The sequence below is a fragment of the Trichomonas vaginalis genome, chromosome I (genome assembly GCF_026262505.1).
Source record: "Trichomonas vaginalis G3 chromosome I, whole genome shotgun sequence".
Taxonomy (NCBI): Eukaryota; Parabasalia; order Trichomonadida; family Trichomonadidae; genus Trichomonas; species Trichomonas vaginalis.
Genome location: NC_067203.1, coordinates 8,006,389 through 8,019,729, shown reverse-complemented (window position 1 = coordinate 8,019,729; position 13,341 = coordinate 8,006,389). Strand labels below are relative to the sequence as shown.

The following is a 13,341-nucleotide window of genomic DNA, read 5'->3' as shown; positions in this document are numbered from 1 at the left end:
CATAATGGTTTATACTATTACGACTAAAAACCCTGAGTCATATAATTCTATAACAACAAACTTACAAAGTCCTCAAGGACGATATTGTAAACTAACCTTAAACACAATGACGACTAAAGCCTGTTTTGCTTTTGACACCAGAAGACTTTATTGTTGTGAATGGTAAAAAATACTCCTTTGAAGATACTTACTCAGATATCAACAGGTTTTGTTGACTTATTTAATACTTTAAGTACGGGTGTAACATGTGCTGCAACTAGAGCAGGTTTCATTATGTTTGGATGTCCGACTGAGTTTACTATAAACGATATGAGCTATAATACAAAACTTATTTCTGGTTTTTACTACCAACAGTTTCCTATAACAGGAAAAGGTGTCATACAAGGAATGTCTATTCCATTGACATTAAGCACACCAATCTTATATATTGTTTCAAACTTAGGTTCAAAGTGTTATTCGAATGTCGACAGAAACTATTATGACCAAAAGATACTTATGCGTATAAACAATACTTTCTCTGCTGGTTTGCCTATTGTTCATTCGAATGCAGAATTTTCAACCTTAGTGAACTCAAACACTTTGGCAAGTATAACGTTGACATTAGTTGACGCAAACTTTGTTCCTGTAAAACTTTTATGTCCTATGTATTTGTCAATGACGGCAGAAAGTTTCGAATTGGAAGATGCAACTGGTGAAAGTATTGTATTACAAGAACAACTTCAACAACAAATAGCTCAAGAACAACAAATGCAACAAATGGAACAACAAAGTCAAGAATAAAAAAATATTATTTTTTTATTTTTATAAAAATGTACAGAATAGATGTTTCAGATTTTTATGACTTCCAAGCATTCAGAAATATGTGTCCATTTAGAGACTATAACAAAGCAGTCGAGAATTTGAAACGTTTAGTCATTTATGTTGACTCTGCCCCAGAATGTTATGTCATGAAAGAATGGGATGTTGTCTTTAACAAACCAAGAGCAACAATAGTGTCTGAACAAGAATGTAGACAGAAACTTAAGAAAATAAAAGTTGTACAAGTTGGAATGAAGATGTTAGATGCTTGGGATATCTTATTGTCAAAGTTAGAAGATTTTTCAGTTCGAGGTATAAAGTTCTATACACCTTCTCCAAACTTCTATTCTATCTTCACTGGATATAAATATGAACAAGTAGAATGGAAAGAAAATATTATAGAAGCTTGGTTAGACCATGTCAAAGAAATTATATGCAATGGAAACGAAAGAGTCTATGAGTATATCTTATGTTGGTTTGCAAATATCTTACAACATCCAAGTGCTAAAAATGAAACTGCTCTCATTATAATTGGAAAACAAGGAACAGGTAAGAACACATTCTTTACAGATATCTTATGCAAACTATTAGAAGGTTATTCGAACCCTAATATGACAAACTTAGAAAACATCTGCGGTAAATTTAACTCTTCAATGAGAATATGAAACTTATAGTTTGCAATGAACTTCAAAGTATAGATACAACAAAAGTTTTGAACTCAGATGCTTTGAAGAGTCTTATAACAGACAAAGTTGGAGTTGTTGAAAGAAAGTATAAAGACCAAAGAGTTTGTGAAAATGTTGCAAACTTCATTATGGTTTCAAACAATGCTGTTCCGATGAAGTTAGAAAGTTCTGACAGAAGATATGTAGTTGTCAGAACGTCAGATTCTCATATGCAAGATACAGAATATTTTGACGACTTAGCAGAAACTTTGACATCTGACTTTTACAACCACTTGTTCTCATATTTCATGACATTAGATATTTCTAAGTTCAATCCAAGACAAATTCCACATACCGAAGAGAGACAAACATTGTTAGAAGCAAACAAGAGTGTATATGAACTGTTCATAGAAGAAAGCGACTTTGAGTGTTTAGATGAAAAGTCTTTATATGATGAATATAAACAATATTGTCAAGAATATGGTTATATGGCAGCTTCTAAACGTACATTCTTGGCAAATGTCAAAAGTCTTTTAGACGTACAGAATGGTGTATATACAAAGAAAAATTTTTATGAGTAAATTTAAAAAAAAATATTTTTTATCCGATAGAAAAGATGACGAAATTCATCTCGGTAAACAAGTACATGTCAGGACTTAAAGAAGAACTAGACCCATTCACATATTTGAATGTTTACTTCTACCATTTTGAAAAGTCTTCATTCAGCAAAGTTTGGAACATCGAACCAGTTAAGTTTGCTATTGTGACTAAAAATGGTGCGAAATTTGAAGACTTAGACATAGAAGGTTTGTTAACAGTCAAAGAAAGTTTTGACAGAAGGTTCTCAAACCTTAAAGAAGGCAAAGCATACAAACTTGTTATACCTTATGAACCAAAGAAGACAGACGACTATGAATATTATGAGTCTAAATTTGTAGAAGTTCAAGGTAAATTGGGTAAAAAGATTTTAGAATCTAAGCCAGTGTTTGCTCCTAAAGAGGAAGAGAACATTGACATTGACCCAGAAATGTTCTAAAAATAAAATTTTATTTTTACATGTCAAATTTCTTTTTCTCTGGAACTGGTTCAGGTTCTTTCTTCTCTTCTACTTTTTTCTCTTTCTTTTCTTTCTTCTTCTTCTCTGGTGAAGTTATGTCAAATTTCTCAGAACCATATTTCTGTAAAAGTTCTTTGTCCTTTAATAGCTCATCTATTCTGTTTTCTATTTCATCTTCAAGAACACCGCATGTGTCTTCTTTGCATTCTAAGAACTTTTGTTGGACTTCATCTTTCCAATCGGCGTCATCTCTGTCAACAAGTCTGTCATTGACAAATTTTAAGACTGCTCTTTGTAATGTTTTATGGTTCTTGTCATATTCCCAGAAACAGAACTTTAGAACAAATTCACCTTTCTTGTTTACACTATGTAAGATTTTATGGTCGACAGATGTTTTGCTGTCAAAAAGTTTGTCTCGAATATAGATAGCGAAATCGCTAGACATTTTCTAAAAGATAAAAATTTTAATTTTTCTAAAAATATGTTAGAAAAAAAGTTTGCTGACATTGACAAGAAATTTGAGAATGTTTTAGACAAGAACAAGAGGAAGTTAGAAAATGCTCAGATAAAGCCTATACATGAAAAGTTCTTATTTGCTCAGAATGGTATAACAGGTCTAATTGCACCACCTGGGTCGGGTAAGACTTTCACTTATCTTAAAATGGCTGCACAACAACAAGAACTAGATGAGAAGAACCCATTCTATGAGTTAGTTGTTATTTGTTCGACTTCTGGTCAATTTGACCAAACCGTCAATTCGTTCAAAGATATTATAAAGAAGTCTAAGTTAGTATGTATAAAGGATACTGAGTTGTTAGATTGGATAAAGAAGTACCAAAGAAGAGTTTTGAAGTATAATGCTATAAATGAGTATATAAATTCTAAGTTCAAAGACCCTAATGAGGAAATGCAGAGAATATTAGAGAAGAAACACTTCAGAAACAAACAGAAAGAGATAGAATACATTTCGAAGAAATTGCAATCTTACGATTGGAAGACTTACCCTCATAGATCTTCTTATCTTAGATGATTTCGCCTCTCATCCTTTGTTAAAGAATAGAGAACAAGATATGTGTCGAATTCTTAAGAAGCTCAGACACTTTAACATCTCAGTTGTCATTTGTGTACAGACAGCAAAGAGTTTAAGTAAGGATGTTAAAAGAATACTTACTGACATAATACTTTTCCCCGGATTGTCCGAAGACGATTTCATGGAACTTATGAAAGAGTCCATGGCAGGTAAGTTTGACAGACATGAACTATGGGAGAAGTACAAAGTCATACAAGACCCTCATACTTCTTTCAGAATTCATATCTACGCAAACAAAGTTCAAATTGTAAAAAGTCAAGCTTGAAAAATCTAAGTGTTTAGTCTTAGTAAGATGGTAGCTTCTTAAAGCATATGCCGTCCTTGAGTTTTATGTACGTGAAGAGAAGTACAATGAATTCAATTACGAGTACAATTGCAATGACAACTAAGGCAACTATTTTTGTCTTTTGCCAGCAAGGGTACTTCTTCTCTTCCAATGGTTCGGCAAACTATACTCACTCATGAGAAATGCCAAAACGGTTTAATAGAAAAAGTGTCATTTTTTCATGTCCGAAGACTCGAAGGTGCAACACTTCCAAAATACCGACGAACTCAGAAGAGCAGCATGGCAGTATCTTCTTGACAACTTCTTTGAGTTCTCCAGGTACACCTTGGAAAATGCTGAAGAACTCCGACACAGAGAATTTGGAGAAATTGCACTCCAATACTACCTTGACAAACAAAGGGTAAATTAAGACTAAAAACTTAACGTTTAAAAAGTGACATTTTTATGAGCTCCGAGTCACCGAGAAAACTTGGTCAGATGTTAGCAGCTTACTTCCCTGAGGAGGATGGAAGCGTTACATACATCAGGTTCAAAAACAACGAACCTGGAATTGCGTACCAAATTCGCAATTACATGACCATGGAAGAGTACGAAAGTTTCTACAAGAGAAACCAGCTCTAAACAACTCAGAAAAGAAAGAGTAAAAAGTTTAATTCGTAATTGTTTATTTTTTTACTTGTATGGGCAAGCTGCAAGAATGAAGTCGACTATCTCAGTCTTTGTCTTGACCAGTTGGACTGCTCTTGTAAGCACGTCTGTTTTGCGGTCTCCAGCTGGTGTCTGACCTTCGTAATTGCGCATGTTCTTGAGAGCTCCAACTGTAAATGGTTGTAGGATGAAGAGTCTCTCAGACTGCTTGAGGTAGTCTTCACGGTCACGAACCGAATCTGTGGTACGAGTCGAATCGGTCGATTTGAGGGAAGAGAGTGAGAGCCTGTCTTCTTCCATTGGGGCAGTAGCATACTCTTTGCGTAAGCGGTTCAGACCTTCCTCGAACTCTTGGTCTCTCTTGGATTGAGATTGGAATTGTGGGGCAGGGTTTTGCATAAACATCCAAGGGTTGGGGCAGTAAGGCATAGGCTGAGGAGGGTAGTTCGGGAAGCCTTGTGGTGGGTAGTAACCTTGAAGTGGAAATTGGTAGTAATTCGGAGGTCCTTGTTGGAACTGAGGTGCAGGGGCTGGTGCTTTAGGTTCCTCTGGTTTGGGAATGGACTCGGTTGGTGGTACGTCGGACATTGTCTTGAAACAGTACAAATATTGTTCTGAAGCAGTGCAAGTCTTGTTCTGAAAAAGTACAAGTATTGTTCTGAAAAAGTACAAGTATTGTTCTGTAACAGAAAATTTTTCTCACAAATTGAGAGCTTTTACGGGAAATTTGTTCTGAAAAAGTTCAAGTCTTGTTCTGAAACAGTACAAGTATTGTTCTGAAAAAGTACAAGACTAGTTCTGAAACAGTACAAGTATTGTTCTGAAAAAGTACAAGACTAGTTCTGAAACAGAACAATGGACAACATCGAGCCATTAGATGAGGCAATTTACCTTATAGAGATAAATGAAGTTGTTAAGCAGTACTTGGGCAAGGACAAAGCCAACAAGTCCCTCGGCTTCTGGTTGTCTGGAAGAGGTGCGCTGAAAATCGAAATTGAAACCGGAATTGTCCTACAAATACCAGAAAACACTCCTGTAGACGACATAAAGGAGATGAAGAAAGAAGCTCTTCTCAAGTTCTTTGCAAAGCGCCCATGGATACAACTTCCAAACAGAGAGAGTCCAATTCCACGAATTATACAAATTCTCAGAGCACTGTTCCACTTCTCAGGACGGCCGTTCTTCATAACCTCAGAAGGCGACATCCAACCAATTCAGTAAACCTTAACGTTTAACTTCACTTTTTTTATGTTTTTACTCACACTCGTACTCACCTGGTATGAGTACAATTGTTTCAACTGTGAACCTTATGTAGAAGGAATGGATTGAGACTATCGCTTCGGTCGATGGATAATACGTGCTGGTTTTACAGACACTGGAAACTGTACTTCTGACAGATGTTGTTGCGACTGTCAGATAACTGAAATTACAGACCCACTCCCCCAAGAACTCCAACACCAACACTCAAGTTACCAGAGTCTCATGTGAAGAAGAAGCCTTCTGGTAAGTTTCTTATAGCCATCTATATGGCACGTTTAGAGTAAAAACATTTTTTTCATTTTTTGAATGAAGCAAGTTAAATTCGTCCCACACCAAACTCAATGGACCGATGAAGAGTTTCAAGCTATGGTTGAAGGTGTTGAGAACGACATAGACGGCGAACTTGAAGGAGCTCAAACCACAATTGCAACCAAAATTGCACAAGTCAAAGAAGAGATAGCTCCACTTAAAGCTACCAAAGCTACTCTTGACCTCATGGATACTTACCGTTAGATGTCAAGAGAGGAATAAGACAATTAAAATTAAACTCTTAAATTACGAAGCTATACTCCAGAAGTTAGCAGAAATGAGAAGACTTTACAGAGCTACTTACATGTAAGGGACTTACCTTCAAGCAGTCCGACCAAAGATGAATTTTCTGACATTGTCCCAATTTTGTCCGAAAGTCAGCTCAGATGTTTTGAACTGCTCCAACATATCCAGAATATGAACGTTTGCCTGAACTCTTCCGCAATCTCAAAAAACGTTTTTTGGTTCTCATGTTCGAAACTTTTATCGGAAGAGACAACAAACGTTCAGAAGAAGAACAAGATATTATTTTAAACTTGTTGTATGACATAACTGTCATAACAAGCTTTTTGAAGTAAAACCGCCATTCTCAAACCACTTCATTTTTTCGATGTCCGAACAAGCACCGAAGCCGAACACAATGGCAGATGTCCTTTCAAGGTTGCCAGACAAGCGCCCAATTCAAATTCAAATTGCCCAATTGAAAGCTCATCTGACAAACACCATTAAGACTCTCCAAAGTAGTCTTATGACAGAGATGACCAATCTCAAAGCCGATGTCCTCATGAACCAAGCTTCCAATGAGAAATGCCTGAACGATTTCTCAGAATCGTTGCGCAATTACGAGAGAGAGAACCGAGACCTTGCCAGACTCATCTACCGTTTCTTCGAAGAGATAGACGCCATCTGGAAGGTACTCGGAAAGGACAGAACATGCAACACCGTACTTCGTGAGTACCAAATTGAAGAAGGAATTGTCGAGGAAGAAGAGGAAGAAGAGGAAGAAGAGAAACACGAAGAAGTTCCTGAAGCCGCTACATGGGCAACCCTTGTTGCCGATGACGGTTACGAAATTTCCCAACCCTACCCATACCAAATCCGCAACAAGGAGACAGGAAAGGTTCTTACCCCAGTCCTCAACAACTTGGGACACTTGAACCTTAACCTTCGGAATCGCGGTTCAATCTCCATGGGCAAGCTTGTCGCAATTCAATGGGTTCCAAATCCAGACAAGAAGACGAAGGTCAGACACATTGACGGTGACAAGCTCAACAACCGTAAGGGGAACCTCGAGTGGTTCTAAGAGTAAAAAAATTTATTTTAGGGGGAAAACCCAAGTAAATTTAAGTTTTTATTTTTGGTATTCGTACCAATCTTGGAATGTGAAGACCACATCCCAACCTCTGTACGTGAGTCTTGGGTCCACGTCTAAGACCCTTCTGTAGCAATTCCAAACCCGAGCAAATTCAATTGTCAACCACTCGTCTCCTCTGTAGTCTTCAATCCATTCTTTGAAGAGACGGTCGAGTTCGGGCTTGGAATATCTCTTGCCTGGGTCCGAGACCAACATTTGGTTGAACTGGACGAAGCGCTCAGGGATGTACGCCATTAAAAAAATGTCACTTTTTAAAAAATAAATTTTTTATTTCATGCAATGTTTAACTATTTCACCATCTTCTTTAACACCCCAGTACTTACGCTTGGAGAGGACATGAACTTCGGTGAAAATTTTGTCCAATTTGAATTGACCCATCTTTTCACCGACCATTCCCATTTCAATGAGTTTGTTGTATCCTTCTTCGTTCGTCATGAGTGCGTCAATGTTCTCATAGTAAACCTTGACTTTGGATTTGACTTCGGAGAAGAATTTGTTGTACTCGTCAAGGACTGCTTTTGCGAACTGAGGGTAAGACCAATGTTCGACAATAGGTTTTAATGTGGTTACTAAGCCACTTTGACCTTGAGTGAATTCGTACTTCAAAACAAAAGGAGAAAACCTTTCAACAAAGTTGTCGACCTTCTCATAATGTTTACTCTTCATCTCTTGAGGTTTCTTAATGGAATATCCCCATGTCGAATTCATAAGCAATTTGAGTGTCATTGCAAGTTTGGGGTTTGAAGCTTTCCTAATATCATACAGTTGTTGTATGACTTTTCCAACTGTATAGTTCTTTCCCGGGAACTCACCATCTTCGTTTGGAATTCCAGTCGGAATATATTGGACAAACCTCATGTATGCAGCGTTAAGGTCGACATAGTATATCTTTTCATCTGAGTCGAACTTGTCGCAACCAATTGGTCCAGTTTGTGGAAATTCAAGTGAGTCTCTTATCTTCTGAGAAACTTCTCCTATTATCTCATAAACATCGTCGAAGCAACCTGTTTCATATAAAACCTTCTGACCTAACTCAGATGCTCTCCAATACAATTTGACGTCAATTGGATGTCTCAATGGAAGTTTGTTTATAGCATCTTGAAGTTCTTGCAACCTCATTGGAAGTTCTTCTGGTTCAGGTTGGTATCCGAACAAACCAACTCCTTGTGGAACTGTGTACTTCTTTTGTACTAGAACTTTGTCTGGAACAACTTTTGGTCTTGCTAACAATGAAAAGTTTGTTTCGTCTTTTGGTACAAAAGTTTCTGTCAGCTTGTCATCTGGAATTGGTTCCAACAAACCTTTCTCGAAAAGAATGTTTACAGCTCTGACAATGTTGCACTTACTTTTACCAAAGAATGGGTTTGTAAGACTTTCGTTCAACATGAAGTGGTTGTGGACAATTACAATCTTCAACCATGGTAAGTCTTTGTCAACAACATAGTCGTCATGTGAAGAACCTTTAGCTGTAGGTATGTTGACTCGGATATTGACATTTGCCAACGGTGCAATTTTTGCCAATTGACCTCTGAGAATGTATCTTGTCTTCACAAATGACTCAAGATACTTCATCTTCTCATCTGTAACAAGACCAGAGTTCCTGAGACATGTAAGAATACAAGGTTCATTGACAATTGTTTCAATTGAATTGTAAATTCCATACCTTGTCAAGTCAATGTCAGACTTATTTATGAACGGGAAGTATCCAGCATGTTGTCTGACTGCTTGAGGGTTAGGTTGGTACCATTCGAACTTGACACTTGCAATTCCTTCAATTGCATTCAAAATGTCTGAGTCGGAGTCAACCATTTGTTCTCTCTTTGTAGTCTTGAAAGCGTCAAGAAGTTTTGCGGCTGTTTGTTCATTGCCATGTGCATAGTAAATGTGACCATCCAAATCTGTTATGGTCAATCTGAGACTGTGTCCTTTCTTATTTCCGTCTTGAATTGCAGCAAGTACTCCCATGAAGCCTTCTTTGTTCTTTCCTTCGTCAAAGTTTACTGTAAAGGTTCGACCAGATGTAATTTGACTTCTAACTTCACGATACTTTTCATATGCATATCTTGTTCTTTCCATGGGAGCATGTGCGTCTTCACCTTTTCCTTTTTTCCTTCTCAAAGGATGCAATTGTTCGTCATGTTTCCAGTAGAATCTGGCAAAGCCGTCGTGTCCTTCAACTTGAGGTTCACTAACATCGAAAGGCATGTCCATAAGACGTTCTTCTTCTAACCTCTCTAGTCTGTTTGGATAATTGGCACGTGCTGTTTCCAAATCCATTTCGTAGCGAAGACCAGACAATTTGTCATAGACTTTTATGGGTCTTCCCTTCCTATATTTAAAATTCTTCGAAACTCTCCAACCATATCTTTGTAACTCTGCTTTTATTCTAGCAGACTTTCTATCCATTCTATATGGGGGCATTTTTATAAAAATAAAAAAATATTTTTTTCTTTACTTTACATAACCGCCTGCTGCCATAAGTCTTTGACGCCAACCCATACCAGCTAATGAAGGTTGACTTGGTTTAGTTTGGAAACTAAACTTTGGTTTTGGTTTATCTTCAGTTTTTGGTTTTTCTTCTTCTATCGTTTTTCGTCACTTTTCGGTTCCTCTGACTTTACTTCACTTGCAGGAACAGTTGTGTCGTCAACATCTTCAGAAATATCATATGCCATTTGTTTTTGTTTTCCTTTCAACTTTTTGTGTTTGTTGTAAAATTTAGAATATTTCGACTCTAAGTCAATGAGTTGAAAATGACGACTAAGCAATTCTATACCATGCGTAAACTGTCATGTAAGGTGGCATGTATTCTTTACTTTGTCCCGTTGTTTGCGTATATCCTGAAACGAAATGTGTATGGTTTCCTTCTCCCTGAGTGTCACTCCAGTAACAATTTATAGCAAACTTAACGTCGTCTTTAACATCATATCCTTTACCTTTTGTCATTCCTGACCAATCCCAATATCTATGCTTATGCCAACCTGCTTGAGATGTACTTAAATCTATGTAATGACTGTGTGCAGGTAAATTTTCACCTGAAATCGTTTTACTTCCACCTGTTTCCTTTGAAGAGTTTGCACAATACAAAAACCTGTCGACTATTTGTTCCCATGCACCAACACCAAACATTACTTGAGGACCTCTTGCTTCCATAGATGTATAAATAGAACCTACTGGGTTCATTAAATCAAACATATGAGATATTATAGGATTGTCTCTTTTGAACTTAAAATATAGTGCAACTATTTCAGGTTTCTTCTGGTTTGTGTCAGAATATTTTTTATAATATAATCTTATGTTTTCAGGGTAGGTAAAATCTTGACTATAATATTTATTTCTGTCATAGGGTTGTTAGATTCCTGACGATAGGTGTCTTGGAAGATTTGCCTGGTGTCATCACAGTGTCTTTAAATCAAAAATTTTATTTTGAAGTTAGTTTTATTGATTTTTCAATAAAAAACATTTCTAAAACAAGAAAATAAAACGATAAAATATTTATATTTTATATAAGGATCTTATATATTTAAAATAAATATCATTTTATTTTTTTCATTGGTGTCTGTCAAACCATAATACACTATTCAAAAATTCAATGTGTCTTGCGGTTTCAAAAGACACCTTCAAATTGAACGATAGCACAGACACTATTGAATTTTACCCATTGTATTTAGTTTTTACCCTTTTTATTTTTAAGAATTAATGACTGAAACAGCCGTTTTGCTATGACCTCAATCACTTTTATTTATTATTTTAAATATTATTTAATTTTATTATTTGAATAGGCCAACTTATATTTGAGAAGCTCAATTTGAGACCACTTAATACATTGAAATATCATAAATATTGAAATATTAAAAAGTGTATTTCAAAATATTGAAATTATAAAAATTTATAATACTGAAATTGAGACAAATTAATAAATTCAATGTGTTTTTTTTTGAAATAACTCTCAAATATTATTTTTTTGTTTATTTAATGATGAATAAATATGATTGCTTTAGTCAATCATAAAAACTAATTTAAGTTTAAAATAATGAAAGGATAATTTGATCATTTTTTAAAATACAATTATTTTTGATGATTTGCAAGAATCTTTGAAAAGAATATAATATATGTTCTATTTTTGTAAAATTTATCCAAATCATGTATTACATAAATTACGATTAAAACGATGAAAGAACCAAAAAGTGTGTTTTGTGTTTTGTTGTTGCGTGTTGGATGCGGGATCCTGTTATTTCAGAAATTGACAAAAAATTTGGAAATTTAATTTCCGAAATCGAAATAATATTAATGTTTTTAATATTCTTATATCAAAATGATTAAAGTTCATTAAGAGAAAAACAATTCTTCTTCTTCAATCTATTGGCGCATTTATTTCTACACGCCAATAAGGAAGGGAAAATTATAAGACACCATGGTGTCTTCAAAACGCTAATTTTTGATATTTTTAACAACCCTATTCTGTCATCTGTATAATAATATACTATTCTCGTTTTTTCTATTGCATTATATCTTTTATATCTATAATAATCTAAATATAATGTTAGCTTTTGTTCATCTACATGTGGTGTTCTGTCGTCATCTCCATAGTCATAATAATGTGGTGCCGGAGCTGGGTCAGGTAATATCATATCCACCATTTCATAAACTCTTAAATATTTCTTTTGTTCGTCTCCATATAAGTTTAAGTAGCAGTTGTTGTCTAATGGAACTTTAACTTGTGTACCATCATTCTTTTTATAGCTTACATACATTTCATTGTTATTTTTCGGAATGAGTTTATACCGTGTACTATTTTCTAAGGACTGTACCAACTGCCATCTAAAATATTTATTTTCTTCATTGACAGAAAAGTCACCAACAATAGTTTCAATATTTTTTGTTCCTATCAAACTTTGGTATATTTCATTGACATATGTTTTATCTGCTTTATTTTCAAGGCTAACATTTAAGTCTGTTATTTCAGAAGATGTATGTGTATGTCCAACGTCACTTTTCCTGTTTAAGGTTTCTTGTAAGTTTGTAATATCAGATATAGAATGTGTATGTCCAACGGCACGTTTCCTGTTTAAGGTTTCTTGTAAGTTTGTAATATCAGATATAGAATGTGTATGAGTCTTATCTGCTTTTGTCTCTAATGTTTCCTTAAGACTTGGTATTTGGTTAATATAATGTATATGAGTCTTTTTAGAATATTCGTTTTCAGCTCTTGTCACTTCACTTGACATTTTATTGTCAACATATGTTTTGTCTGCTAGTTCAGGATGAGTATGTTCTTTTGTTGCATAAGCATTGTTAGCTCTTTCTTCTTCTTTTGCTATTGCATCGTCTACATATTCTTTGTCAGCTTTGTTGTCAACATCTGTTTTCAAAAGAAGTTCATTTATAGGTTTCTCGTTTAAAGTTCCTTTTGTTGGATTTATACAGACAGTATTGTTCTTATTGTCTTGAAATAGAAACTCATCTGTCATTGGGTTTATTGTCAGTTTTAAGTCACCCCCTTTCAATGACTCAGATATCTTAGAATAGTTTGAAAAGTTTGTTGTGTTCTTATTTAGAGCTTGCATAATGAGTTGTCGGTTGTGTTGTATTTCTCTCATAGACGCTGTTTCATTTGACATTTTTATTATAGATAAAATATGCTTCCAATAGAAAAAGAAAATTCTAGAGTTGCTACAACTAAACCATTAGATGAACTTTTTACTAATGTCGGTCAAAAGTTTGAGACAGATACCGTAAAGCATGAAGGCTATCGTTTTGACTACCCATTAAGATGGTTAAGAGACCCATCTGTCACAAAAGCTATTGGCTTTCGAAGAATAAAGTTTGTGTCTGTAGAAGATAAAAGTTTTT

The 13,341-nt window shown here is 35.3% G+C and overlaps 12 protein-coding genes and 2 pseudogenes across 14 annotated transcripts, besides 1 other annotated feature; 8 read left to right on the top strand and 6 right to left on the bottom strand.

Moving 5' to 3' along the window:
- Positions 1–10,718: part of a mobile genetic element that runs on past the window's edge.
- Positions 388–780, top strand: TVAGG3_0949780 (uncharacterized protein; the record flags this gene model as incomplete). The annotated part of the gene is made up of 1 exon (XM_051253199.1): positions 388–780. The coding sequence occupies one exon, from the start codon at positions 388–390 to the stop codon at positions 778–780; it is 393 nt and encodes a 130-aa protein (XP_051078773.1).
- On the top strand, positions 810–1,258 carry TVAGG3_0949770 (uncharacterized protein; the record flags this gene model as incomplete). Its single annotated transcript, XM_051253198.1, has 1 exon — positions 810–1,258. A coding segment is annotated over one exon (449 nt), but the record flags the coding sequence as incomplete, so codon positions are not given.
- Positions 1,613–2,044, top strand: TVAGG3_0949760 (uncharacterized protein; the record flags this gene model as incomplete). The annotated part of the gene is made up of 1 exon (XM_051253197.1): positions 1,613–2,044. One exon carries the CDS (start codon positions 1,613–1,615, stop codon positions 2,042–2,044), a length of 432 nt encoding a protein of 143 aa, XP_051078771.1.
- On the bottom strand, positions 2,516–2,965 carry TVAGG3_0949750 (uncharacterized protein; the record flags this gene model as incomplete). The annotated part of the gene is made up of 1 exon (XM_051253196.1): positions 2,516–2,965. The coding sequence occupies one exon, from the start codon at positions 2,963–2,965 to the stop codon at positions 2,516–2,518; it is 450 nt and encodes a 149-aa protein (XP_051078770.1).
- Positions 3,002–3,533, top strand: TVAGG3_0949740 (P-loop containing nucleoside triphosphate hydrolases family; the record flags this gene model as incomplete). The annotated part of the gene is made up of 1 exon (XM_051253195.1): positions 3,002–3,533. A coding segment is annotated over one exon (532 nt), but the record flags the coding sequence as incomplete, so codon positions are not given.
- On the top strand, positions 4,341–4,540 carry TVAGG3_0949730 (annotated as a pseudogene). The gene has a single exon. A coding segment is annotated over exon 1 (200 nt).
- TVAGG3_0949720 (uncharacterized protein) lies at positions 4,569–5,132 on the bottom strand (the record flags this gene model as incomplete). The annotated part of the gene is made up of 1 exon (XM_051253194.1): positions 4,569–5,132. One exon carries the CDS (start codon positions 5,130–5,132, stop codon positions 4,569–4,571), a length of 564 nt encoding a protein of 187 aa, XP_051078768.1.
- On the top strand, positions 5,400–5,765 carry TVAGG3_0949710 (uncharacterized protein; the record flags this gene model as incomplete). The annotated part of the gene is made up of 1 exon (XM_051253193.1): positions 5,400–5,765. The coding sequence occupies one exon, from the start codon at positions 5,400–5,402 to the stop codon at positions 5,763–5,765; it is 366 nt and encodes a 121-aa protein (XP_051078767.1).
- TVAGG3_0949700 lies at positions 6,111–6,691 on the top strand (annotated as a pseudogene). The gene has a single exon. A coding segment is annotated over exon 1 (581 nt).
- Positions 6,862–7,416, top strand: TVAGG3_0949690 (HNH endonuclease family; the record flags this gene model as incomplete). The annotated part of the gene is made up of 1 exon (XM_001287413.2): positions 6,862–7,416. The coding sequence occupies one exon, from the start codon at positions 6,862–6,864 to the stop codon at positions 7,414–7,416; it is 555 nt and encodes a 184-aa protein (XP_001287414.2).
- On the bottom strand, positions 7,465–7,722 carry TVAGG3_0949680 (uncharacterized protein; the record flags this gene model as incomplete). The annotated part of the gene is made up of 1 exon (XM_001284714.2): positions 7,465–7,722. One exon carries the CDS (start codon positions 7,720–7,722, stop codon positions 7,465–7,467), a length of 258 nt encoding a protein of 85 aa, XP_001284715.2.
- TVAGG3_0949670 (uncharacterized protein) lies at positions 8,831–9,894 on the bottom strand (the record flags this gene model as incomplete). Its single annotated transcript, XM_051253192.1, has 1 exon — positions 8,831–9,894. A coding segment is annotated over one exon (1,064 nt), but the record flags the coding sequence as incomplete, so codon positions are not given.
- Positions 10,249–10,671, bottom strand: TVAGG3_0949660 (phage tail repeat-like family; the record flags this gene model as incomplete). The annotated part of the gene is made up of 1 exon (XM_051253191.1): positions 10,249–10,671. The coding sequence occupies one exon, from the start codon at positions 10,669–10,671 to the stop codon at positions 10,249–10,251; it is 423 nt and encodes a 140-aa protein (XP_051078765.1).
- Positions 10,719–11,807: 1,089 nt separating the features above from the next.
- On the bottom strand, positions 11,808–13,109 carry TVAGG3_0949640 (phage tail repeat-like family; the record flags this gene model as incomplete). The annotated part of the gene is made up of 1 exon (XM_051253190.1): positions 11,808–13,109. One exon carries the CDS (start codon positions 13,107–13,109, stop codon positions 11,808–11,810), a length of 1,302 nt encoding a protein of 433 aa, XP_051078764.1.
- Between the last annotated feature and the right edge of the window lie 232 nt (positions 13,110–13,341).